This window comes from Bos indicus x Bos taurus, chromosome 1 (genome assembly GCF_003369695.1).
Source record: "Bos indicus x Bos taurus breed Angus x Brahman F1 hybrid chromosome 1, Bos_hybrid_MaternalHap_v2.0, whole genome shotgun sequence".
In the NCBI taxonomy this organism is placed as follows: domain Eukaryota; kingdom Metazoa; phylum Chordata; class Mammalia; order Artiodactyla; family Bovidae; genus Bos; species Bos indicus x Bos taurus.
In genome coordinates, this window is record NC_040076.1 from 23,389,606 (window position 1) to 23,417,095 (window position 27,490).

The window sequence follows — 27,490 nt, forward strand, 5'->3', positions numbered from 1 at the left end:
GTAACACACCAGGCTCCTCTGTCCATGGGATTCTCCAGTCAAGAATACTGGAGTGGAATTCCTTCTCCAGGGAATCTTTCCACCCGAGGGATTGAACCCGGGTCTCCTGCACCGCAGGTAGGTGGCTCAGAGGTTAAAGTGTCTGCCTGCAATGGGGGAGACCTGGGTTCAATCCCTGAGTCGGGAAGATTCCCTGGAGAAGGAAATGGCAACCCACTCCAGTATTCTTGCCTGGAGAATCCCGTGGACAGAGGAGCCTGGTGGACTATAGTCCAAGGGGTCACAAAGAGTCAGACACGACTGAGAGACTTCACTTTCACTTTCATTGTAACTATCCCTGAGTTCGGTTTTCCTTGGGTTTTCTCTTTCTTTGTATTTTCCTTAGATAATATGCAAGTGGTGAGGAAGTTTATTTTTATTGCCTCCCTCAGGGGACCTTCTGTGGACGTTTCTCAGTCCTATACCTCCCTGACAGAGAAGGCAATGGCACCCCACCCCAGTACTCTTGCCTGGAAAATTCCATGGATGGAGGAGCCTGGTTGGCTGTAGTCCATGGGGCTACTGAGTCAGACATGAGTGAGAGACTTCACTTTCACTTTTCACTTTCATGCACTGGAGAAGGAAATGACAACCCACTCCAGTGTTCTTGCCTGGAGAATCCCAGGGAATGCGGAGCCTGGTGGGCTATCGTCTGTGGGGTCGCACAGAGTCGGACACGACTGAAGCGACGAAGCAGCAGCAGCAGCAGCAGCAGCATACCTCTCTGAAGTTAACAACCAATAGAATCTTCATTGTCACAGATGTCCTAACAGTCCCTTCAGTTCTCTCATTTCCCAGCCCCCCTTGAGTCCCATCTGGTTTCCCCAGACCCATGGACCAGACTCTGGAAACAGAAGCTGAATGGTAAACTCAGAATGCCTGTGTGCCCAGTCGTGTCCGACTCTTTGTGACCCCCTGGACTATCGCCTGCCAGGCTCCTCTGTCCATGGGATTTTCCATGCAAGACTGTTTGAGTGGGTCACCATTTCCTACTCCAGGGGATCTTCCCAACCTCGTGATCAAACCCACGTCTCCTATGACTCCTGCATTGGAAGACAGATTCTTTACCACCTGAGCCATCTGAAACCACACAATATTCAATTCTGGGTCTATCTTTAACTCATTATGTGATATTGAACAGATAATCATCTGTAGAGTATGAATAATGGGTTCATTTCACAAGGTTGTTGTGAAGATAAAATAACTAAGACATTTAAAGCACATAATTAGTTCTTCACATATTGAGTGGACCATCATTATTTGCTCTTCTTTTATATAAGGATGTAACTTCAGAGCCAGCCAGTTCAGAAAGGTTAAGAGTTCAGAGAGTACAGTTTAGCAGAGAGAATAGCACAATGGTTTCCAAAGACTCAGAGTTGAGCTATTTGAGTTCAAACAGCCCTTTGACCTTGGATGAGTGACTTCATCTCTCTTTGCCTCAGTTTCTTAATGTACTAAATGGAGATTATCATTCCTACTTCAGTGGGTTTTTGTAAGGATTAAATGAGTTAATTCATGTAAAGTACTTAGTTTTTGTAACAAGTTAGCTAATTTAGTACTTGTATTAAATTAAGACATTTTGACAGATGTATCTGTTTAGAAATTTGTCTCATGTGAACAGGCCCCTCCACTAAAATTCTCTTTTTCTTCCTACTGCAACCTTATTCATTCTCTTTGGTATACCCATTCATTTGAAATTTCCTCTAATTCTGTATAGTGTCTAGAAAGTTTGAGTAGTACTTCACACATCAGTCAGATGAGTTCTACTGGTAAATGGCTTTCCTTCCATGAACAATAGTGATTTGCTTCCTCCAACCCCAGTTTAATTTCTCCACCAGAGCTGGTGTTGTCACAGGGTCACCAAAAAAGAAGAAACTCTTGCAAATCCAAACTTGACATTGTCCTCAAGTCAACCTATTCAACTATATCACATATGAAAGAAAGAATACTTTTCCTATTAACTTCATTCTTGTCAGACCTTTCTGAAATACCATGTATCTCTACCAACAACCTTTGCTGTGTCTAAACCTATGTCTCATTTTCCTGTTTAACCTAAGGCCCAGGTTATTGAAAAATACAGAACTTACTAATTATGAAAACTTACATTCTTTCTTTCAAGAGGAATAGAGCCAGTCAACAGGAAATAAGTTCGTGTCTAGAATCTTCGCAGAAAGTGATGGTGGGGGAGTTGGCTGATTCATTTTACCAACATCTGTTTACATGCTTGTGAGAAAAGAGGAACAGGTTTAAAAAAGAAGAATGACTGGTAAAGAGAAAATAGATTTTCAACTTAAATTTAAAGTTACCATTTTAAAGTATATAGAGACACAAATTTTAAATTCACTATTTATAAAATAAGCATGATATGAACTTTCCTCACTTCCCTCAGGAGTTTTAAAATTAATTAAAAGTTGAATACAAATTGATTATTATTTTTAAACTAAGGATTAACCTGAGAGCTTGTTTTGTGTATCCCATACAGCATCTTTGACAAGTGCTGCTTCCTTTATATAAAAGCAAATTTCAATAACTGTATTTTCAAATTTAATATAACTAATCTTATCAAGATAAATTATTCTTCTAAAAGTACCTCTTCCAATAACATGATTTGAAAATGGCAATTTATTATCCAGTTTGAAAGTGATAACATCATAAAATTGGCAGTTATATCATTATATACCAATTGATTAAAGTACATAAATGCATAATTCATGCATTGTGGCTCACTGATTAAAGGAATAAGTGACCAGACAGATAATACTAAGACAGATTTCAAATACTGGCCAGAATGTTTCGATCATGCTAATTCACTTCAGGCAGTACAGACCAAATTACTTTTATTTGATTTGCCTTCACCCACCTTCTCATCGCTGAGGGCATGGTCATGTGCTCAGATGCTAATTATAACCACACCTTGTGAGCAGTAGTGTTTTCATAAGTATATTACAAAAGACCAAGACACTTAGAGAGCTTTTTATATTTCCATGGTGATGTACACAAACAAATATAAAAAATATGTTCCCCCGAAAGTGTGATTAGCCCAGTACAGATAGCGTCTCTGTTGCTATTTCCAAAAGTTTGCTTAACAGGATTCACTGTGGGTTCATGCGGGTGACACAGAAATACCCAAATAAACTGGCATGAATTCAGTAGAGAACTGAAACTATTGAGAACTTGCCCTGCCTGCTTTATTGTCAGGATAAAAATCCTACACTGATTGATGATATTCCAATAAATATTTTAGACCGTTTTATGAATAATTAGTGCAGATGCGATCCCCGTTTAATGTCAGGAGGTGAAGTGAAGGAAAAATTAAATGGATTTTAAGTTCAGCGTCTTTCCCTACAACGTTGCTCAAATCCTCCTCTATTATCCACACAATAGATTATCTACCCTCTGTGCATACTATATTTTGCTCAGCCCTTAATATTCTGAAGCGGGACTGAAGCAGTCGTTATCTGTGGCGGTTCCTGGGTGATTTTCAAGCCCAGCACTACCCACCCAAGTGGCAGTGACACCGGCTTTCACGGAAGCCTTATTACTCTTAAAAGAGCAATTTGGTTGGTTGCACAGCTATTAGGATCACACAGCAGCCTGAAAGCTGTCAGTACAACTGCTTCTCATCTTTTTCACACAATCCTGACATCTTCTCTCTTTTCTGCTGGACACAGACATCACTGTTTTTATCATTTTCAATCAGGCTCACTCAGAACGCAGAGGAATATATTCCCACGGAAAGCAAAGTGGAGATCAGAAATTATTTTCTAGCTCCTAGGGCAGCAGCAGTGAGTGCTGACTGCGGGCTGAACGAGCCGGATCGTGAGAAATGTAGCTTTGGCTCAGGGCTACATCAGGGAGCTGCTACTTCAGCTGTTAGAAAGATGGCAAAACAACACCTACCTCGGGTTTTTCAATGATTAATGCGATTTTAATAACTGGGAGGGAAGAGGATGTGAGAAATTTTGTGACATTAACTTGTGGAAATGTTATCATCCGAGAAAGTGGGGAAGATTACTCGGCTTGAACTTCTCTTCATTTTGATGCTCTTTTTCTCTGGATCCACTCTGAGCAAGCTGACTCGGACCCCCTGGAAAGGAAAGCCTTGGAAAGGGGGTAAGTGATGAAAGTTTGGTGTTAAAGATCTAAATGGAGTTAGTGAGGCTAGTCAATGGGAACTTGAGGAGAGCTAAAGGTACAGGAACTGTTTCTGTTTGGAATCAGATTTTTTATTTCCAGGAAGAGGATGTGTTTTATAGGTGGCTAGGAAGAAGAGTTTTTCTTTTTCTTTTTTTCCTCTGTTATTGTTATAAATATGTTTTGTGCAATTTTTGGTTTTGTGGGCTTGCAAAGCATGACGAAGATCATTTCCAGCAGGAAAGATATAGAGACAAATGCATGCTGCTCTGGTGCAAGGCTATATGTGTTATCCTTAGGAAGCTGCATTATATTAGAAAAGAAACAGGTTCTGTGTTAGATCCCTGAATTGTTAGATTTTGTGAGATGATCCGAGGGATGTTATGAAATACATTGCCACCAGGACTAATTTTCTGGCTGACTCCATCAGTGTTGATGTATTAATAAAGATAAATTGCATTAACTTTATTGAAAAAAACCAGCTGTATGAGAACAAGCCTTTCAATACTTTGGAGTGTTGTAATCCATTTTCTTCTGCTGTTGAAAAATCATTATGAGATAAGAGAGCATTTTTGAGAATTTGGACCTGCTTTTTTTTTTTCTTCTCCCCTATGAAGTTCAGTTGATTCTGCTTTACCTGAATACCATTTGTTTATACTAAACACAGTGATCAGGGTACCTGTTCTGTGAATGCTCTAAGCCTAAATGATGCTGCAGAAATATCCCAGGAGAGATGTTCTGGATAGTCTGAGAATGTTTTTTTGGGGGGGTGAGGGGACAGAAATCTTGATGAGAGTTAGCCAAGGATTTTGTTTGGCAGGAGCTTCCTTTTCACCTGATATTTTTCTCTCAGTTCTAGAAAGGTTTTCTGGGTCTGCCCACTTTTGCTTGGCTGTCAACAGTCCAATATAAGGTTAAAGAGAAGCATGAACATTAACAAGAAGTTTTAATAATTGATCACAGCATCTCAGCAGGATTTTCTAAATACACAAGTGCCTTCAGTTTGATCTTTCTGTTTCTCCTTTTGTTCCATAAAAAGTATTACAAATATTCTACCTACTTTACCTTTGAAGGAAAAGTTCCAACGGGCACTTAGCTTCGATGGTTGGTGCAGCTGCAGCCCCAGGGAGAGGGAGCTGCAAGTTATCCTTTGGGCCTTGTAAAGTTTATCACCACATTACTGTATGTCCTGATGTTATCAATGGATTTTTTTTTTTTTTCTTGCAGACTACAAGCTCTTATGTTAGCCTCCATGGCAGCTTTTTGGTGGCTTGGGATCTAGAGATGTATGCTGTTATCAACTCTAGGTGATGCCAGGAGTGTTAAACTTGTACTTCCTATATAAATTTTTCAAAGACAGTAGGCATTTCTACCCTGTGAGAGTATCATTTCCTATGATAAACTTCAGCAATAGACTTGGGAGGCTTAGCTACCCAGTGAGAAAGTTAGACAGCTGCAAGATTTTAGAAAAATTGTTAACTTAGTCACAAAGGTTTATTTCAAAGTGCAAGCTTTCCTAGGCATTTATACATTGCACACAGCTTTAAGGCACTAGATTTCATTTGTAAATCCGGTCTGAGATATTTCACCTGAGCATGTGACTACTCTTTCTAATGTACTCTAGCTTGGCTAAAATGTGTTAGACCTGCTGCACAGTGATGATATGACTCAGTCAAGTTCAGGAATAGGCAATCATAGCCAACATATCTTATTTATTGTTAGAAGAGTCTTGTATATTTTAGGAAGGTCAGGCAAATTATTCAATAACTTTAAACATGTCTACTGTTCTTTGCTTTAAAATTACCTCCTTTTTCAGTGTTCTTTTTTATCACTGTCTATGCATTGCATAAATATTTTCCACACAGTCTGAGTTCCTATGAAGTAGCTTTACCTTGATATGCATATGTACATATTGTAAATATTTATTTATTCATGAGCTTGGCTTTTGATGGTTGTGTGGCTTCTAAAATTCTGTTACTTTTCTCTTGGAATATTATGCAACCTTTTAAAACGTATTTTTACAATTTTTCAACATTATTTTCTTTTCCAGAATTAGGAGCCTTTATTACTTTGTAACATACCCAGCAGAAGTATATGTATGAATTGGATGAGGTGGAAAGGGAGAATGAGGCTTCTTAAGTTAAATGCTATGGCCAGAAGCAAAGAGGATCGAAGTTCAAAACAGAAAATTTTCAAGAAGTTTAGTTTACCTGTAAAATTTGCTTTATATCAACACTGATTCAATCTTATCTGCTTTATAGAGCAATCTTTAAAATTGATATTCTCTTTCTTAAAATCCTAGGAAAAATAATAATAGGAAAACAAATTTTTTTTTTTTCAAAATGAGGTTTGTTTTGTTTTTTGTTTTTGCACTCACATTGCCTGTGTGCATTTGTCTTAATCTGATTGAGCAGCTGTCAACCTCCATATGGCAACCTGCCCACGCTGACAATTTCCATTTTTGTTGTATTAACAGGGGCCACCATTCTGAGAGAAGGGGTTAGGCGGGCAGGACTGGGAAAGAGCATCATAGATCATTGAATAGCTAGCCGTGGCCTGTGAGGAGTGGAACAGACAGCAAGTGGCTTGGCAGCTCAAAATAGGTATCTGTAAGCTGACTTGTTAGAATGATTGGGGAAAAAAATGCTGATTATTGTTGGCTACGAAGGGATTTTTTAAGCTCATCAATGAACATGAATCTCAAATATAGGTTAGTAGGCCAGCAAGTTTTCCCTCAGGTGCATGCTTTTCTATTTAATCACAATATATGAACTCCTCAAGGGAAAGTGGATGTCTCATCTGATTAGTTCAGAGCATAGCATAAGTGATCATAAGTTTGCATTCATGATAAACTAACCAGAAATTCTAAATACACTGCTGGCATCACCCTCATTAGGGTTAAAGGACCTAATTATTCTGCATTCAATTGCTTCCACCAGGAAAAAGGGCTAAAAGACTTAAACAGCTCCAGTTCAATGAACATAACTTTACAGTGAAGTTTACATTGCAGATGGTCAATATATGTAACATAAAGGAGACTTTAAATTGTGTCGTTTTTTAAAAAACTTTGCTACTGAAAATTAGAATTTAAGCTAAACTTTTATTTCTATAATTTCTATCGAAGGTGAAAATGGGATGTGAAGTGAAGTGAAGTCGCTCAGTCAGTCGTGTCCGACTCTTTGCGACTCCATGGACTGTAGCCTACTAGGCTCCTTTGTCCACGGGAATTTCCAGGCAATAGTACTGGAGTGGATTGCCATTTGGATGTAAATATGTATAAACAGAAGGACAGACGTAAAAGTTGCAAACTGGGTGAAGCAAGCACAAAAGAGGATAGTCTAAACAAACCCTCTGGGTAGCTGAAACTGGTAAATCAGGGCAGCCGCCAATCAAGCTAAGGGGCGGGGCCACCCCCCCCCCCCCCCCCCGCATTGTGCAAGGGGCAGGGCCTACACCCCTCCCCCCATGGTGCTTAATTCCCACCCAGCACTTTCACTTAACCTTGACTCCTTTGAATCTCCTGAAGGAGTCTGTTGAGTTCACTCAGGCATCTCAGTTATGATATGAGTTAAACTATGGCAACAGAGCATGAAGTTATCAAAACTTTTGACAATTCAGAAGATTCTTTTACAGAACATTCATACTTGTTTTATAAATTACAGCAGCCGGTTGTCCGTGTCTATTTTTGCTGAGCAAAGAAAACCTCTCTGGCGGTTATCCCCCCCTTTCTGTGAAGGGTTAGAATGTTTTATGAGTATACAATGCCATTATGTTATTTTACTTCATGGTGCATCGAAGCAGTGATATTCAGAGGGCGCTAGTTTAGATTGTATGTACATTTTCGCATGGAACAGTATAATATATTGACAATTATTTAGAGTTAGATTTTTTTGTTTATTTTTTACCTTTAAACTTAAAATAATTTAACTATGTGCTGGTACCTGACACCTGTAAGCTTATTTTTATGATATTGTTTCTGAAGTTTTTCCTGGTTATATGAGCTAGTAAAAAATTTACTTTTAGTAAGCACCTCACACAATCCAATATTTTGCATTCCTTGTTATTGTGTAAGAAGTAGATTATCATGCATAAAATTGAAGACTGATGATTTGCTCTTCCTCAATTACTAAAATAATTTAAGACTTCCTGATTTGAAGAAATATAATTGGATAATTTTGCCTTTGATGTTTTTCCTGGAATGCCCCTTTATCTCTAGAGTAGCACCTGACCTCCAGCTCAAATACCCCTCAACCATGTATTGAAAGTAATGTTTAATATTTTGAATGTTAGGACATTTTATTTAGATTACACATCAGTCAGTTTTTATGGGTATACATGTCTTATATGGGTATATATGACTTACATGTTTGGCATTTCCCAAGTTATTTGAAGAGAAATTTTGTCTTTAATTCATTTTTATTAATATGAAATCTTGCACTTACTAGAGGATCAATTAATATTATTTGATACATGAGCAAAGTATTTGAAAAATTAGGCTGGGAATAAGATTTTCAATGACATTAGGTGTTAATTACATTTTTCTTTTTTTTAAACTTTCAATTGGTGCTATATCTTACCTTTCTAATGTTGGGGAATCATTTTTAACACTCTACATTTACTATATCATTTAAATTTCAGTTTTAGTTGTAGAAAAATGTGAATGTATTTATAGTATTTTAAAACTTGGAAAATTCTGGCAGACTCATGTAGGAAGTAGTGCAATAGGGAAAAAAAGAAAGCAACGTTGTTGTTCTAAAGTAATTTATAATGTGAGATAGTGAGTCTGGAAACTGAGCAGTATGAATATTCATGCAAAATGTAGAGTGTTCTTTGTACTGTGTATAATAACTACTTCTGTTTTTCATTTGTTTAAATTATTTAATCTCCATCTGCATGCAATAAATAGATTTAATACCTTATCTTCTCTACAACTGAAGAGTAAATTCCAAAGCTAAGCCTGAAATGAGTGTTTTTTTCTATAATTTCAAAAAGATGAGAGTATTTTTTAGATACAGAAATCAAAGAGTATGCTTAACAGCCATACTAAGATCTGTTGGAAAATTTGCTCATGTTCTCTAGTGCTATTTGAAAAACAGCATTTGAGAAAATCAGCAAAATGTATGTGAGAGTTTGATAAGAAAAACTTAGTGCTTGAGCATAATAGACTTTTCTTGGTCTTAGAAATTATGACCTGAGTATATCTTATCCACAGACATATCGGTCTAACTTTTATTCTAATTCACTCTTTTACTTTTAGCCTCAAAATTTTATTTTATTTATTACTAATGTAACTTTTGTTGCCATGTAATTATGAAATTTCATGTAATATTTACTTAAAATGCATTTTGTGTTGGATGATAAATTGGAGGCTGGGGAAATTGGAAAGAGTTTGACGTGTTCTTTATGTTAGAAAGTAGCTAGAAAGAAGTTATTTACATTTAACTTGCATGTAGAAAAACAGGCTTTTACCAAAAATGGGAAAAACTACTACCCAGGAAGCGGAGTGCTAATCCATTTTAAAGAATATAGTTTTGTGAGCTGAATGTCCTTTATAAAGTCAGAATATACCTGTAAAAGTGTGATCTGAAAATATTAATATATAGTTCACACTACCCCAATCGGATATGAGTGTAAATCTCTAAGTGTGTATCCATTGGTTCCTACCTGTCTCCACTCTAGAGAGACGATTCATTAGCCAAATTCCACAAAAAAAATTTTGTTCAGGTACTTAAAAAAGAAATAAGTATTTCTGAAGAGGTTATTTAATTTTAAAAAGTGAGATACATTGACAGTAATGAAATACCTTAGATATATTAGTGGAGGGGTTCATGAATCCATTTTAAGATGGTTTCAGCACTTCCATTATAAGCTACATTTTCAAAGGGTTTACAACTGAGCCATAAAATTTTTGCTTCAGGATGGATCATGGCTCACATTAGGCCTCCATCTGAGAGGAATTTTGTCTTTTTAGTTTTCAAATTCAAACCTTCAACCTTCAAAATTATGTGAGTATTTAAAAAAAAAGGAGAAAAGAAAGTGAAATATAGTTATAGCCACAGGTTTTGATACTTGATAAAGAATTACAGTTTCAAAACAGAAATTCAGAAAGTGATGAGAGTTTACAATAAGGCCTGTTTGCTTAAGTCATTTAAAGATTTTGTGTGTGTGTGTGTGTGTGTGTGTGTGTGTGTATACACACGCATGCAAGAATAGTAGGGTAGGTTGCCATTTCCTACTCCAGGGTATCTTCCCAATCCAGAGATCGAACCCATGTCTCTTGTATCTCCTGCAATGGCCAGTGGATTCTTTACCATTGTACCACCTGGGAAGTCCCAGTTAAAGATTATGTGAATCAAATAGTAACCTTGATGATTTGAGACTGGGGAATTTTTTATGTGTTAAAGATTTTTGTTTGGTTAGGAAACCGAGGTCATCCAAACAGATATTATTTCTGAAAAGGAAAGAAAACAAGCACATTACATCTAAAGTTTGTTATATTTTCAGAGACCAGAGTGCTCAACTGGGTTCCCTGGTGGCTCAGTGGTAAAGAATCTGGCTGCCAAGCAGGAGAGAGAGGTCCAATCACTGGGTTGGTCAGATTCCCTTGGAGGAAGAAATGGCAACCCACTCCAATATTCCTGCCTGGGAAATCCCATGGACAGAGGGGCCTGGTGGGCTTCAGCCCACAGGGTTGCAGACGCTTGCATACAACTGAGTATGCAACTGAACAGCAACAACATGGCCTCATCTGATTTGTCCTTTAGCCATTTAACCACATTAGTCCTTAGTGTCACCTTTGTCTGGGAGTAGAATTTAAGAAAAATATATGAAAGATCACAATTCTAGAGTTATAATGTAAAAGTCAAATCAAAGATCCAAAGTCCTGAACTAGTATCTTACAAAGGACAGACATTTTCACCACATACAAGGGATTGCTATAGTCATTCCACATTGGGTTTTTGAAAGCTACTTATTAAAGAGGCATTCAAGAATTGGTTTCTCCAAAGCACTAAAAAACTATATATACATACACACAAATTTCTGTCCTCTAGGAGCTTTTATTTTATGATCTTTAAAACTTTTTGGCTAAGTTGGAGGTGGGAGAAACAATTTTCTTTCCCTTCAACTATCTAAGTAAGGTAAGTGACTGTGACGTTAAAAACAAAGCAGCAGAACTAAACTAAGGTTGGCCTTGGTGCTACTGAGTGATTAGAGGGCTAGGGGTAGCAGGGAATAAAATTATAAATGTATAAATTATATTCTGAACTTATTTTCTTCTTGATATTATAGCAAAATCACATCAACCTCATTGAGCTCAGCTCCAGCATTCAAACTGTTCTATAGATTACTTATTAACTTCTAGATGATTTATACTATTTTTTTTATGTTCCTTTGCTCTGTCTTTTCTATTTGGCCCCCTCTTTTTAAAATGAGAAAGCAACTGACTGTCTCAAAGTATTTTTAGCTATTGAATAGCTGAAACAACTCACCTTAAAATATAAATTTCAAATTAGCAATTTGGGAACTTTGGTATGTATGATGAGATGGTGGCTCAGATGGCAAAGAATCTGCCTGCAGTGTGAGACCCAAGTTCAGTTCCTCAGTCAGGAAGATCTCCTGGAGAAGGAACTGGCAACTGACTCCAGTATTCCTGCCTAGAGAATTCCATGAACAGAGTAGCCTGGCAGGCTAGAGTCCATGGGGTTGCAAAGACTTACACACGACTGAGTGACTAGATGAGACATGACATGATGATATGATCTTGGAAGCAGTCTATATTCTAGGATTAGAAGGGAAAAATAACTGGTCTTGATAATAGGAGGAAAGTAGTTGTGAACACATTACTTTTGAGGCAGGATGTGATTTATACTTAACAGATTCAGTTTGAAATCTAGTCTAATTTTTCTAAAAATCTATACATCAAATTTAGCCTGGCATATATGCTTCAGACTCCTTTATGTAATGAAGTTTTGTGTTTTTATCTTTATTTTTTGTAGAAATAGGTGGGATGTTATCCAATAGTGTGCAGACATTCATACCAACAAAACTTTATGCATTTACAAATTACATTTATTTGAATGACTACATCTTGAATTCTGTCTCTGTAAAAATGCCAAATGAATAAGCCTATATTCTCACATGATAAAATTTTTGCCTGGTATTATTATTCAGGAAAATATAAAGATTAAATGAGTTAATTCAGTAATGCTGGTGTATAGCTCTTGACATGTTGCCAGGATGAGTATAAAAAGGCATTCCTTCTGTCAATTTATGAAGAGTTCACCACATAGACTATTAGGATAGACTCTACATATGCTTGGTAGAATCCCTTTCAGATCAATGTCAAAAACTCTGTCATCAAAGAAGTAGTTATAAAGCTGGGCAAAATCCAAGATTCTGTTCTGGAGACAGGGGCACATCAGGCATTCTCTAATGTAATAGTTGGCAGCTAATAAAGAATTTATTTTAGGGCAATCAGGAATGTAACTGAAGTGCCTTCTAGAATCCATAGGGGCCTGAGAATTGCCTCTGGCTACCCAGTACGAATTTTTATTTATCTAACAGAATGTCTCACTCCTGTTTAGGGACTGCATGGACCAGTGGAGAGATATTTGCAGACATTTGGGGCTGAGGTTGTTGATGGCCAAGTGTGATGATTTACATTTGATGTACTGTCAGATAAAGAGTTTTGCTAATTGTGTGTTTCCATGCAAGGTCCCCAAAGATGTTATGTACATTCAAGGTAGATCAATGTGTACCGTACTATTAGTAAAATGTTTTTATGTCCATCTATATGCTTATACTGTGCTTATAAAGTATAGCTGGAAACCTAAAATATATACATTCATTCATCAAACAAATGTTTATTGAGTGCTCTTGAGAGAGACGTAATTTAAATGATCAGAGAAGATAGGCATAAAGAAACTTTGGAAAAACAACCAGCACAATAAATGAGCTGCAGATTATGTGTATGTAGCTTTTTAAGGCTTTGAATAAATAGATAAATATAAAAGGGAAAGATTTTTCAGATGATAATAGCCAGAATAATGAGATCAGGGAAATACAGAGCTATATATAGCTGAGCAGGTTTTTTTTTTTTTTTTCCTTTCTAAAAGCACATTTTCTATTTCTGTAACATAATACTTGCATCAACTCTATCCAAAAGATACTGTTATCCATATTTGTCACTGTTGTTATTCAATCGCTAAGTCATGTCTGACTATTCGTGACCCCATGGACTACAGAATGCCAGGCTTCCCTGTCCTTCACAGTCTCCCAGAGTTTTCACAGACTCACGTCCATTGAGTCAATGATGCCATTCAACCATCTCATCTTCTATCATTCCCTTCTCCTCCTGCTCTCAATCTTTCCCAGAATCAGGGTCTTTTCCAATGAGTCAGCTCTTCTCATCAAAAGTATTAGAGCTTCAGGTTCAGTCCTTTCAAGGAATATTCAGAGTTGAATTCCTTTAGCATTGACTGGTTTGATCCCCTTGTTGTCCAATGGACTCTCAAGAGTCTTCTCCAGCACCATAATTCAAAAGCATCAATTCTTCAGTGCCCATCCTTCTTTATGGTCCAGTTCTCATATCTGTACATAACTACTTGGAAAAACCATAGTTTTGACTCTACATTTGCCTATAATAATTTGCCTAAGGTTATTGAATAGTATATTTTGTAGCCAGACCGCTGACCCAGGCCAACAGTATGCTACATTTGGGGAATATCAAGTAACCAATCTGATTCCAATGGGCAGCATGTTGAGAATTAATGGGAATAACAACAGAATCTATTAAGTATAGCTTTGAGAGTTGGGCAGAGAGTGAATTAGAATTTATAGAGCTGGAAACAAGTGGCTGTAGCAGGTCTTGGTAAGATATGTCATGTGATGACTGCTGTATTTAGGGACCAAAACATGGTGCAAATTACCTGAGTGATTTTGCAGATACTCATTAGATTGTAGACCTCATTACATTTGCCACATTTATGTTTCCATGGCTTAAAAACAAAAGCAGTGACACAAAATTGTGTGCTGGAATTGAATTAAAAGTTCGAGTTGTGATTTGATTTCTTATTGTGAAGAGTTTAATAAAGTGTAATGTCACTGTTACTTAAAACTATTTATTTGCCTTATATAATGTGTAGTGTGCAAAGCATCTTCTTGAGTGGTTTATTTGACAATGCAAAATACTTTGCAACAAAGCTATGTGTATTACTGCAATAACAAATTAGTTTGTGTATATAAAAATTAGTGTATAAATGTATATATGATTATGCTTTGTATGAACATGAAAAGGTTAGTTGTTCATTCATGTCGGACTCTTTGCTATCCCATGGACTATAGCTCACCAGACTCCTATGTCATCAAATTCTCCAGGGAAGAATACTAGAGCAGTTGCCATTTCCTTCTCCAGGAGACCTTTCTGACCCAGGGATCGAACCCAGGTCTGCTGCATTGCAGGCAGATTCTTTACCATCTGAGCCACAAGAATTCTATACTTTGTATAGACAGTCCATATTTTATAAGAGCTGGATTAAACTCTGTGAGTGTAAGTTGTGATTATAATATTTCTCAGCTATTCATCTTTTGTCATACATTTTTAAAGAAGTTTAAAAGGGATATAAACATGTGGTTTGAAGCCTCAGTATATGTTCTAAAGAGTTCTTAGTATCATAATTAAATTATTGGATAGTCTTTAAAATTTACTGTTGTAATTTTAAATGCCTTATGTATATATAAAAGTAAGATTTTATTCATCTGTCTGAAGAATCTAAGCAGGTGGATGGGTATATGAGTTAAGTAATTTGGAAGTGGCAGCCTATTTTTCTGAAGCAAAAATTTAACTTTTAATAATTAGGTTAAAAAACATGTGATGAAATCACTAGAAGTCAGTTTTACTTGTAATTGTCATTCACTTTCAACTAGATTTGACCGGACTATCAAGAACTAAATCAATAGATGTACTATTAGAGAAGTACTAATAGAGAAGATGCATTTCTATACATCCTATTGTAGCTTAAATCCCTAGTTTTGATTACAATCATTTGGCTTCAATATCTTACAGATGCCTTTAAAGCTAATTAAAATAATGTTGTGGTGTGGTAACTCACACTTGCTAAATTTACTTGAGACTGTCATCAAGTAATAACAAAGACGTCAAATTTCTGTTTACATCTCCACCATTTATTAACTGTATACTCAAAGGGGAGTTATTGAATCCTGTAATCCTCAGTATTCTTGTCCACAGTCGTACCCCGCTGAATGTGCCTGATCTCATCTGTAGTGCTCAGCATATTCATGGAATTATTTTGTGTGGAACATGTAAGTGTATGTTAAGTAACTAACAGTGGCTTTTCAATAAATATTTTCTTCAAAAAAAAATTCTTTGAAGAAATTACCAGCTGAGCCACATGGGAAGCCCAAGAATACTGGAGTGGGTAGCCCATCCTTTACTCCAGCGGATCTTCCTGACCCAGGAATCGAACCAGTATGTCCTGCATTGTAGGCGGATTCTTTACCAACTGAACTATCAGGGAAGCCCTCAAAAAAAAAAAAAAAAAACACTCAAACTTTTTGCATGTTATTATTAGTGCGCACACACACACACACACACACACACAGACACTAAAATTAATTGCTAACATTTCCTGAGTACTTCTTGCATGCTAGCGTTGTGTCAATGCTTGCCTCGCATAATCTTATTTAAACCGATGTCTATGTATTGGGCCTTATTTTTTCTCTTACTTTACAACTCAAATAGCCAAATCTTTTGCCCCCACCCTTTATTTGGATTCATCAATCTGTATTTTAGGGTCATTAAAGATGTATGTTTTAAAAATTTTACCAAATGAAATGTGATCACTATTCAATAAGCGAATACATCAAATATGAACGGCACATCTGATTTAAAATAAAGTGTATCCGTGATTAAGAGGGCACTTAGGAAATATTGATGGTGTAGGAAAAGAACAAAAACAACTACAATTTTAGGAAATACAACAAGATGTGCTTAGGTGGCAAGAAGATTATCATTCCCATGTAGTATATATAAAATTGGAGTATTCACCAGGGCAAAATTGAAACTGAATGAGCCAGGTCCAAAACCAGATGGCAAGAGAAAGTTTCAAGCTGTTCCATTTGGAAATTGATTTTTAGATTTCCACGTGGCACATTACAAGTTCAAATTAATTTTAAACTTTTAATTTTTCATATATATCTTCCTGACTCCTAGCACACACTTTTTTGTCTGTCTTGTTGCCAGTGAATCTAAAATGAATACCAAACAGCTTTTCAGTCTATATTAAATGCACACAGAAGAGCACTTAACTGTATGTGTTTTGAACTCCTCTCAATAAAAGTTTTAAGAGACAAGAAGCTTTTTCTACTTCAGGGTCACTATTAGTCTGAATAATACATAAACATGGAGAAATAGGGGAAGTTCTACTGAGGATTACAGCGTAGATTGAATAAAATTACCTGTCATTATCACAATTGATAAGTTTGGCACACGAGTGAACCTCATATCATACTAGTCAGTGTCAATGTCATGTTTTCCCCGCCCATCAGAACCCAACTTAAAGAAACTGAAAGAGAACACATGGGTGCTTTTGGAAGCACTTTGAGGTGTCAAGAGTAAAACACTAAGAAAAAGAACAGGATACGTTCTCTAGCCTCAAAAACCACAAATGGTAAATAAATGCTACTGACACATGAGGCGTGATGCTCTTCTTGGACTGAAACTGTATGCTCTTTCCCAGTCAGGACTTAGGTAATTGGGTCATTTATATGCACCTTAGATAATAAAACTCATTATTCAAAAAAATGTGCAACTACTAAGGATGTTTTCTAAATGTCTCTGTAAATGGATATTTGGAAAGATAATAGGGCAGAAGTCCCTATCTTTTAACCAGTTAACAATTGCTTTAATTTTTTGAGTTGCCAGACTTTATTTTTTGGGGCTCCTAAATCACTGCAGATGGTGATTGCAGCCATGAAATTAAAAGACACTTACTCCTTGGAAGGAAAGTTATGACCAACCTAGGTAGCATATTGGAAAGCAGAGACATTACTTTGCCCACAAAGGTCCGTCTAGTGAAGGCTATGGTTTTTTCCTGTGGTCATGTATGGATGTGAGAGTTGGACTGTGAAGAAAGCTGAGAGCCAAAGAATTGATGCTTTTGAACTGTGGTGTTGGAGAAGACTCTTGAGAGTCCCTTGGACTGCAAGGAGATCCAACCAGTCCATTCTAAAGGCCATCAGTCCTGGGTATTCTTTGGAAGGAATGATGCTAAAGCTGAAACTCCAGTACTTTGGCCACCTTATGTGAAGAGCTGACTCATTGGAAAAGACTCTGATGCTGGGAGGGATTGGGGGCAGGAGAAGGGGATGATGGAGGATGAGATGGCTGGATGGCATCACCGACTCAATGGACATGAGTTTGAGTGAACTCCAGGAGATGGTGATGGACAGGGAGGCCTGGCGTTCTGCGATTCATGGGGTCACAAAGAGTAGGACACAACTGAACGACTGAACTGAACTGAATATCATGTTTGTTATGCGATAATTAGTTGAAGGTATGTAAAAGGGTGGCTCAGTATACAGAATCTTCCTGCGATGCAAGAGACATGGGTTTGACATCTGGGTAGGGAAGATCCCTTGGAGAAGGAAATGGCAGCTCACTCCAGTATTCTTGCTTGGAGAATCCCAAGGACAGAGGAGCCTGGCAGGGGCAAGTCCATGGGGTCACAAGAGTCCAACATGACTTAGCGACTAAAAAACAACAACCAAAGTAATTTACTTAGATTTTGTCAATTTAAAATTATACCTAAATATCCAGATGAAACTGGATATTTTTTAAAAGCGCATTAAAACAGAAGTTTTTCTTGATGAATAAAATAAAATTTGATTTCAAGTGATACTCTTTTATCCCCAAATGCTTTTTCTGCCCCCCCCATCTACTTAAGAAGGAAAAAAGATAAAACCTCACAAATGCAAATGTCCTGTTATCTGCTATGATCAAAGAATATGGTTTTCTGATAAATGAAGCTCATGTTAATAGAAATACTACAAACAGATCAGTCTTAATAGAAACGCCTATGAAACAACTTCAAGTACTCTTAAATGCAACACTGTCTTTAATATTACACTGAAAACTCATATATTCTCATATTTCAAGGTAATACAGAGTGCTACGGTCTTCATTATACATGTCAACTATTATGATACTAAAGCAAAAAGAGAAAAATAAAGAACTAGTTTAAAGTTTACACTTAGCATATTGTAGATTACAAAGAGTTTGTTGTTTTCTAGATAATGCATTTCTAGATATAGAAATAATTAAGTTAATCATATCATGAATATGTTGAGAAGAATTTGTGATTATTCCATTCTTATCCAACATGTCCTGTTGTTTAAGTTAAAAAGTAATTTAAAATCTACCTTCTAAATATTAGGGAGTGTTGGGTATCAGGTTATGTTCATAAGTGGAGGTTATAGTTTGAATTACATACCTTTATGTGCCTTTTAGTCAGTCTGTAGGTCAGAGTAGGTAATGTTAAATATGTCTCTTGTCCTCTTATCCAGGAATACCACTTGAGGTATGAAGATATTATTAATCAAACTTTCCTATAAGTGGATATTGAAACATTTGGAAAGGAGTTGGGAAGGAAGCATAATTATTCCTTGACCCAAAAGGAATATCATTAGCTTGAATAACTACTAAAGCTGTGTGGATTTAAGTGAGAGTGAACAGAGTTATTATTCAAGATACAATTATTCTGAGTCTAAAAGAACTGTAGAAAATATATGTAACTAGTTGAAAAATGAGCCTAGTGTCTTTAAAGATAATTGTCAGAATATTAGGTAACAAAACAAAACATGTTGGAAAACATGAAAAAATATTTCAGTTCTGAATTTTTGGTGACACTGAATGTTTTATTCTGCATGTTCTGGAGAACCCTAACCTGGCAAATAGGAGTTGTTTGGTGGTGGTGGTTTAGTCACTAAGTTGTGTCCAACTCTGCGAGCCCATGGACTGTCTGGGCTCCTCTGTCCATGGGATTCTCCGGGCAAGGATACTTGAGTGGGTTGCCGTGCCCTCCTCCAGAGGATCTTCCTGACCCAGGGATCAAACCCTTGTCTCACGTCTCCTCCATTGGCAGGCGGATGCTTCACCACTACCACCACCTGGGAAGCCCACGTAATACATAGAGTTTAGAATATGTGTACAGAATTATTGTTTTCTTACATGTGTAGCGTTTTATCTTATTTTCTTTTACTTATTTATGTCCAATTTATACTATTATTCTGCTATAAATATCTTTGAGCATAAATCTAATCATTCCCTTGGCAGAGTTTCTAGAAGTAGGACTATTATCTCAAAAGTCATGATCATTTGAAGACTCTTGATTCATAATGTCATTAAGCATTTCATGAAGGAGTATAAATTTACATGTTGACCCAAACTGAATTTGAATGGCTAATGGAATGCTCTTTTAAAAATATAAAATTATCATTTATTTTTAAAATTTTATATACAAACAGTATTTTTTAATAAATTTATTTATTAGTAGGGCTTCCCTTGTGGCTCAGCTGGTAAAGAATCTGCCTGCAATGCGGGAGACCTGGGTTTAATCCCTGGGTTGGGAAGATCACCTGGAGAAGGGAAACGCTACCCACTCCAGTGTTCTGGCCTGGAGAATTCCATGGACTGTATAGGGGTTGCAATATACTTGAATTAGATACATATAAAAAAATACTTATTAGTTATGCATAGCTTACATTTCCGAGAAGGCGATGGCACCTCACTCTAGTACTCTTGCCTGGAAAATCCCATGGATGGAGGAGCCTGGTAGGCTGCAGTCCATGGGGTCGTGAGGAGTCGGACATGACTGAGCGACTTCACTTTCACCTTTCACTTTCACGCATTGGAGAAGGAAATGGCAACCCACTCCAGTGTTCTTGCCTGGAGAATCCCAGGGACGGGGGAGCCCGGTGGGCTGCCGTCTATGGGGTCGCACAGAGTCGGACACGACTGAAGCGACTTGGCAGCAGCAGCTTACATTTTTTGCATTTCTTTCCAATTTAATATTTGAAGCATATATTTTAATCAATTTTCTTTTTAATTTAATTACATGAAAAAACATGTTTTCAATTTTAATAATGATGGTCAGCAATGTCACAGTTCAAACACCACAAGAAACAAAATTTCATCATTAAAAAATGAGTCTTTGATTCTATATACAGTTATTAAATAACTAACCCACTGATGATTAGAGCCCAACATGGTAATATCTAGCCACATAAATGCAAACATTTTGGATTAATTTTGAATGACTTAAGGCACTCATGTTTTTAATGACTTAAAATCATTTCATGTGAAAAATATCAAAATTTAAGCAGGCAATGTGATGTGATTGTTAAGAAAATGTAGGTAAATCCACGCTTAGGTTATAGTTATATAATATGAAGATTTTAGGGAAGAAATATTTTGGATATTATGCTTTTTGAAACAGTGGCATAAAGAACACATAGTCAATGGTGAGGGGCTTCCCAGGTGGCGCTAGTGATAAAGAACCTGCCAATGCAGGAGACATAAGAGACTCTGGTTCTATCCCTGGGTCAGGAACCTACCCTGGAGGAGGGCTTGGCAACCCACTCTAGTATTTTTGCCTACGGAATCCCATGGACAGAGGAGCCTGGCAGGCTATACTCCTTAGGGTTGCAGAGTCTAAAGCAACTTAGCATGCTTGCACACAGACAATGGTGAATTGAGTATTGAGAATTTAGAACACTTTTCTTATAAAGAATGCTAAAACAAACAAAGAAACAGATAACAGAGGCAGATTAGCCTGGAAAATAGAGAATCATATAACTTTTTGCAGAGTCATGTGGAAAGATGGAAAAAGATCGCCTGATATTTCAAAGAAAAAGGGAAGAGTTGCCCTAGATGCTTTTTTCCTTTCCACCAAAAGGAGGAAAAAAAAAAAAAAAGATTAAAGTAAGGAAAATAAAGCTTAGCTAAATTAATTGATGCCTTAATAAAACTCTGATTTCAGATCGTTCAGATATCAATATGATGCCCTAATGACTATAGCTGTCTGAAAATCACATGTATATCTTGTGAACATTGATATGTATTGTCATTAGATGTTTGAGGGAATCATGCATGGCTTCCTGCTAAGAAAGATGATCTCTATGTTCCCATTCACCAGTCAGATTTTAGGGTTATATAAAATGAAAACAGAATCTTGTTGACTATGCTGTTAAATCATTTCCAGAAGTATTACTTGTAGTGATCAGAAAACTGATAACAGTTGAGCATTATATATGTTTTAAAATTCTCTTTTGAAGAATCTTCTTTAAATTAGCATGTTAGTTTCCTAATATGAACTATTAATGTAGCATTTTGTTTTTATCAGTTATGCCATTAGTTGTCATGGGAGATCCCCAAACTCCTAAAGGATGGTGGCAAGTAACAAGACTCTAAAACAAATGTCTATGTTGCCAGAAGATTGGTTTGCCAGAATTCAAGAATCCCCAAGAATAGACAAGAAAACTCAATGAGTCAGAGCAACCCAGTTAACAAATTGTACACTCACAGCATAGTATGGCAAACAGCACGAGCATGGGTATGATAGCTTCATTTCTCCTGCCCTCAAATCCCACAGGCATGGAATACATCAGGGCCAGATGGGGCTATAGCAAAGGAACCCAGGACTAGAGCCTCAGCATCTTTTATAGAAAACAGAAAACATGCCATTTCCCTAGCCAGGGGAATCAGTAGTGGAAAAGCATTCTTCTTGGTCTTAGTTGCCGATATGACCTGCTGGAGGAACAGCTTAGAGTTAGGGGGGAGCCCTGCCTTGTGGTTTGGCACACTCAGCAGGAACTTGCAAGAAGTGGACTTTGAGGTAAATTTTTGTGTAAAAATTAATAGAAATTTTGAAAGCAATTTTCCTCAGGTTGAACACTTACTTCTAATTGGAGAGAAAAGAAAAAGAATAGACTCTAGAGCCCTCTTTTCTGAATCCTCTGTAAAGTCCTTTTGATTTACTTTTGCAGGAGGAGCAGTACATTTCCTTAAGACTGTTTGTTGTAACCCAGTCTTCCCTGTGACTACACTGGGATATATTCAAAAGCCTAACTAGCAAGAGAATCTAGCTTTCAGGCATCCAATTTATCGTGCAAAATACACAGTATTATCTCCAAGACATTTTCTGAATGCTAGAATGTGAAAGTCCAATTCTTTCAAATAGATACTAGTATCAGTTTCTTATATATATGTAGGTTTTTTAAAACCCATGTTTGAAAGATGATTCTAAAGCTATGGATCACATAAAACATGAACATCAACTGAGAGGGGCCCTGTGGAGTGGAAACTAAATGAGCGCCTTGTAGTCTACAGAAGAACAGATTAAACAAAATAAAACAGAACTATGCATATTTGCAGGAGAAAAAGAAATAATCCCAATTAATTGCAGAGATAAACAAAGTTCATAGCTAATTAATGTGACAAGAAATAAGTGAGATTCTTTAATATCAGAAGACTAAGCTCGATTATTGTTTTTTTTGCAATAAGCATTTTTTTGTACCACAAAGAAGCATTTCTTGATGGTATAATTATCATGCCTATATGAGTGTATGAGTATTCAACTATGCTATTTTAATTTTTGCTCTTCTTGCAGTGTTATTTGGGAAGGTTTTAATACTGGGTTTTGTAATAGGAATATAAGTGGAAAGGACATTTTTGCTTCCATTGTGCTTTAGCAAAAAAATATATTTTTGTAACTAATATGATAATAATGTTTATCATTTTTGGAATTTCAGCATCTAAATATATTCTTCATCTTACAAACTTGTCAAAAATAAAAGACTGTCATTAAGGTAATTTGTGTAAATAAACTAAGGTCTGAATTTCAATGGCCCATCCTTATAGAAATTCTATTTTGGTCGACTAGATCACATCGATTCATTTTGATATTACATATAAATGAAAATACCAAATGTCTTTAGCTTTGTCAGTGAAAAAGTAGTTTGGGCTTAACAAATGCTTCAGTGATGTCTATTTGGAAGCTTCATGACATATTAAAGGAGTTGATGAGGTACAATTTGTTGTGGGGTCACATCTGATTGATGGTTTACTATCTACCGCAGTCTCATCTTCTGTGATATTCCCATAATGAATGTTCATTGCTAGACAGTGTTAAATGTGCTCTATCTAAATCATTTGTTACTTATAACGTTTCAGTATATATGAATCAAATATTGTTTATAGTTGCCTTCAGTAGGATTTATCATTTTGCACCTTTCTATCACTTTAAATGGAATAAATAAGATATAGGTTTTTGAATATTTTGAGCCCATGGATGGTAATGTACCAAGAATTCAATCATAAAGTAAATTTAAACAGGTTATCTTGAAGAATGAAAATAAAAGTAGTTTAGTAACTATTTTTTGTTTCTAAGCATAGGAGTTGTTTATTTTATAGTATGTATTCTTGGGAAATTAATTAAAATACAGGGAAATTTTAAAATATTTATCATTTATGAAAACTCATATGAGGGAAATTGCTTCCAGCTTTTAGGAATAAGTTATTTTTTTTTATAGTAGCTACTCTACCAGCTTTTACTCGGAAACTTGTCTTTCAACCACAAGCTTCTATTTTTTATATCTTACCTCCTGTCATTGATGCTAAGGTTACTTGATCCCATCTCATTTTCTTCCTTGAGGTTTTTCTCCCCATTTGGCTCTTATTCTTTGTCATTTGGTTTTAACCCCATGATTGACAGTCTCAACCCACGATCAATGTTTATTGATATCCACACATTCCTGCATCAACCATTCTACATGAAGGTTCCTTCTTCAATCCCACATCCAGGGAAACACTAACATTTATTTTTGTTCTATGTAAATAATATCTATGTTTAAATGAATAGGGTATTTTCCGTCACTTATACATTTACTTAAAACTAAGAAAACTTAAAAAAAAAAACTAAGAAAACTTTTGAGAGTATTATAATCATGATAAAATTAAAAATCAGAAGCATAGACTTTATATTTTGGTACATTCATTTCTAATGCAAAAGGAAAAACTGGAAGTCATCTCTGTGTTTCATGCATGAAGAAATTTTGAGAGGAATGACTTCTCTGTCTCTTGCCTGAGGTCACATGATAAGGGGCACATGGTTTCAGGCAGGTAAAGAGCCTGTGAGAATTCTGTTTAATATGGATTTGCTTTATATTTCCTACAAATTGTACATATAAAGAAAGGTGTTTTGTGATCTGAAACTTAAGACCATTCAACATCTGTTCATTTATTCTGAACAAAACAGCATTTTTAAAAATCAGTATAAATTGCTCTAAAATTTTCATTTGATTAATAATATAAACTTTTGAGGGGAACATTATCAATACTTTTAAGTGTGTTTTCCCTTATATTTTTAAGACTGCTAAATTCTATTTAATCACATTTCTGTTCAGCCTCCTGGCATTTATCTCTTGCTCAGAACTTAAGAAATATCTTTCTCATTGTTTCTTTTTTTCTTTTTAATCACAGACAGTATAATCTTGATGTGTAAAAACTACTTACTAATTTCTAAAACTGTTTCACACAAATTCAGTCTTTGAATGGAGACAGGGGGAAATCTTTACCTTCTAGCCAAGGAATATAATTTAGTACTTGCCACCTGTTTATGCCCCAAAGCATATAAATACATGTTTTTCCTTGAAAATTCACTTTGTGCATTCCAGATGCTTTTTCTGTAATGAACATAGTTAAACTTTACACTGGATATCAAAATTAGTTATACAACAGAAGAAAGTCCTAAGCTGAGTAAGAAATTTAGTGTTTTTGTTGTTGTCTTAGAGTGAATGGTTTTCCAGCTTCAGTGCACATTCAAATCATTTGGAGGACTTAGAAATACAGACTGCTGGACCCCATCCCTAGTTTCTGATTTAGTAGGTCTGAAGTGAGATCCATGAGTTTCCTTTAAAAACAGATTTGCACATGTTGCTGATGCTATTGTTCTAGGGCCACATTTTTAAAACCAATAGTACATTGGAGGGGGCTACCCTAGTGGCTCAGATGGTAAAGAATCTGCCTGCAATATGGCAGACACGGGTTCGATCCTTGGGTCAGGAAAATCCCCTGGAGAAGTGAATGGCTCACCAATCTAGTATTCTCACCTGGAGAATTCCAAGGACAGAGGAGTGTGGCGGGCTACAGTCCATGGGTTTGCAGAGTGGGACATGACTGAGCGACTGATGCACACACAATACATTGGAGTTGGTGTCTGAAGTAAACCTTGTTTAAAATCCTGATATTACCACATAACAGCCTTGTGACCTTGGATAGCTTTTATAAATCTCTGGAACCAGTGTTTCAAAGTTTGTAGAATGGGAGCCATGTACTTGCCTGAGAACATGGTTGTGATCCTTTGCTGCTGCTGCTGCTAAGTCACTTCAGTCGTGTCTGACTCTGGGCAACCCCATAGATGGCAGCCCACCAGTTGCCTCTGTCCCTGGGATTCTCCAGGCAAGAATACTGGAGGGGGTTGGCATTTTCTTCTCCAATGCATGCATGCATGCTAAGTCACTTCAGTTGTGTCTGACTCTGTGCGACCCCATGGATAGCAACCCACCAGGCTCCTCTGTCCCTGGGATTCTCTAGGCAAGAACACTGGAGTGGGTTGCCATTTCCTTCTCCTGTGATCGTTTAGCTACTGTATATAAGATGCCAATAGTGGCACAAAGCACATATTAGCGACAGTGATTTTAACTCTCATTTCTGCAGATGTGTTTCTGTGTAAATCATCATTCTTATGCTGAGTATATGAGCAGAAAAAATTTTCCTTGAGTTTTGATTGTCTAGCTTTCAGTAGAAGGAGAAAAAACTATTTAGTCATGTATGATGTATTCAATAAACATCATTGATTATCTCATTGCTCTAATTATTTTAATATAGCAATGAAAAGACCTGCTCACAGATATTGAGAATCTTTAAATCCAGTTCACTAGTTCCTATAAATAGAAAGCATATGCCCAGAATAACTTCTTTTAGTATTTAGTGTGCACGCGTGTTCAGTCACTTCGGTTGTGTCTGACTCTTTGTGACCCTACGGACTGTAGCCCACCAGGTTTCTCTGTCCAGGCAAGAATACTGGCCTGGGTTGCCATGACCTCCTCCAGGGGATCTTCCCAACCCAGTCATGGAGCCCTGAGTCTCCTGCTTTGCAGATTGTTTACCACTAAACCACTAGCAAAGCCCCTTATTATTTAGTTTTCAGTCCAAATCTTACCATCTCAAAGAGGAATCCCTCTCCACCAACCATTCAGTCAAAATAAACCTATTTCCATCACCTACATCCTTGTTTCTCTGGTCTAAATAAGCTATCGTATACAGTCATCTGGATTATTTAAAATTGTATTTGTTTCCTCATTTGTATTTAACTATGAGAAAGATCTCTTTTATTTATCTTTGAATAGCAGCCCTCTGATATGTTTGAATGTAGAAGGTGGTCGATGTATATTATTGCACAAATGAATGTATGAATGTCTATTTAGAAAAATCTGGTTAGGTTTCATTGTACAGAAGCATTTGAACCAAGCACCCAAGTAGGAGAAAAGCAACTACAGTTGAGGAAAACACACTAAGGGTTAGGACATTGATTGGAAAATGTAAGAGCCTATATTAATGATCTATCAGCAGCCTGGTTCTTTGATAAACACAAAGGGAAGTGGGAACAAGAGTTACAGCAGCATTACAGGAAGGTGCATCAACCTCTAATCAGTGGAGGAAAATTGAAGAAAGGGGGGAAATGATCAGTACTCATATTAGTAGCTTAGTGCAGCTATTAGTGTAGCTATTTCTAATTGACAATTGTGAAACTAAATTAAATGTCTGAATATAGCATGTAGAAGCTCTCTTTGGTGACACTAGAGAAGTAGACTTTAATTCCATTGCAATATTAGGACACTTAATGACATAATAGAGATGAGAGATACCTGAGAGAAAAGGTAAAATATAATTTTAAAAGGCTAATTTTTCTAATTATGAAAATAATCCCTGCTCCTTTTTATTTGGATTTGGAATATTTAATTTAAAACATTCACATGTAAAAAGATAATTGATATTTTGGATACTTTACTTACATACAGTTTTCTGTGTGTTTTTACATTTGAGATGACATTAGAAAATTAAATCCTGTGGTTTTGTTTAAATTAAAACAAGGTATTCTTATTTTCAAAGATATAATTTGCAATGGCCACATGCTTCATTTTATGGGGACACTATACTTAATAGGGCTTCTCTAGTGGC

General features: G+C 36.5%; 1 protein-coding gene across 15 annotated transcripts in view; it reads left to right on the plus strand.

Annotated features, from left to right (window-relative positions):
• The first annotated feature begins 3,626 nt into the window (after positions 1 to 3,626).
• The window catches only part of ROBO2 (roundabout guidance receptor 2), a 1,466,835-nt gene continuing 1,442,971 nt past the window's right edge, over positions 3,627 to 27,490 (plus strand). For 6 of the 15 annotated variants that reach the window (XM_027549752.1, XM_027549414.1, XM_027549493.1 and 3 more), the window contains exon 1: positions 3,629 to 4,152. In XM_027549752.1, coding sequence (XP_027405553.1) covers positions 4,023 to 4,152 — 130 coding nt within the window. In that variant the 5' untranslated portion in view covers positions 3,629 to 4,022. Of the gene's footprint in view, positions 4,153 to 27,490 lie in introns of all 15 variants that reach the window. The other 9 variants (XM_027548934.1, XM_027549246.1, XM_027549832.1 and 6 more) reach the window with 4 other exon arrangements.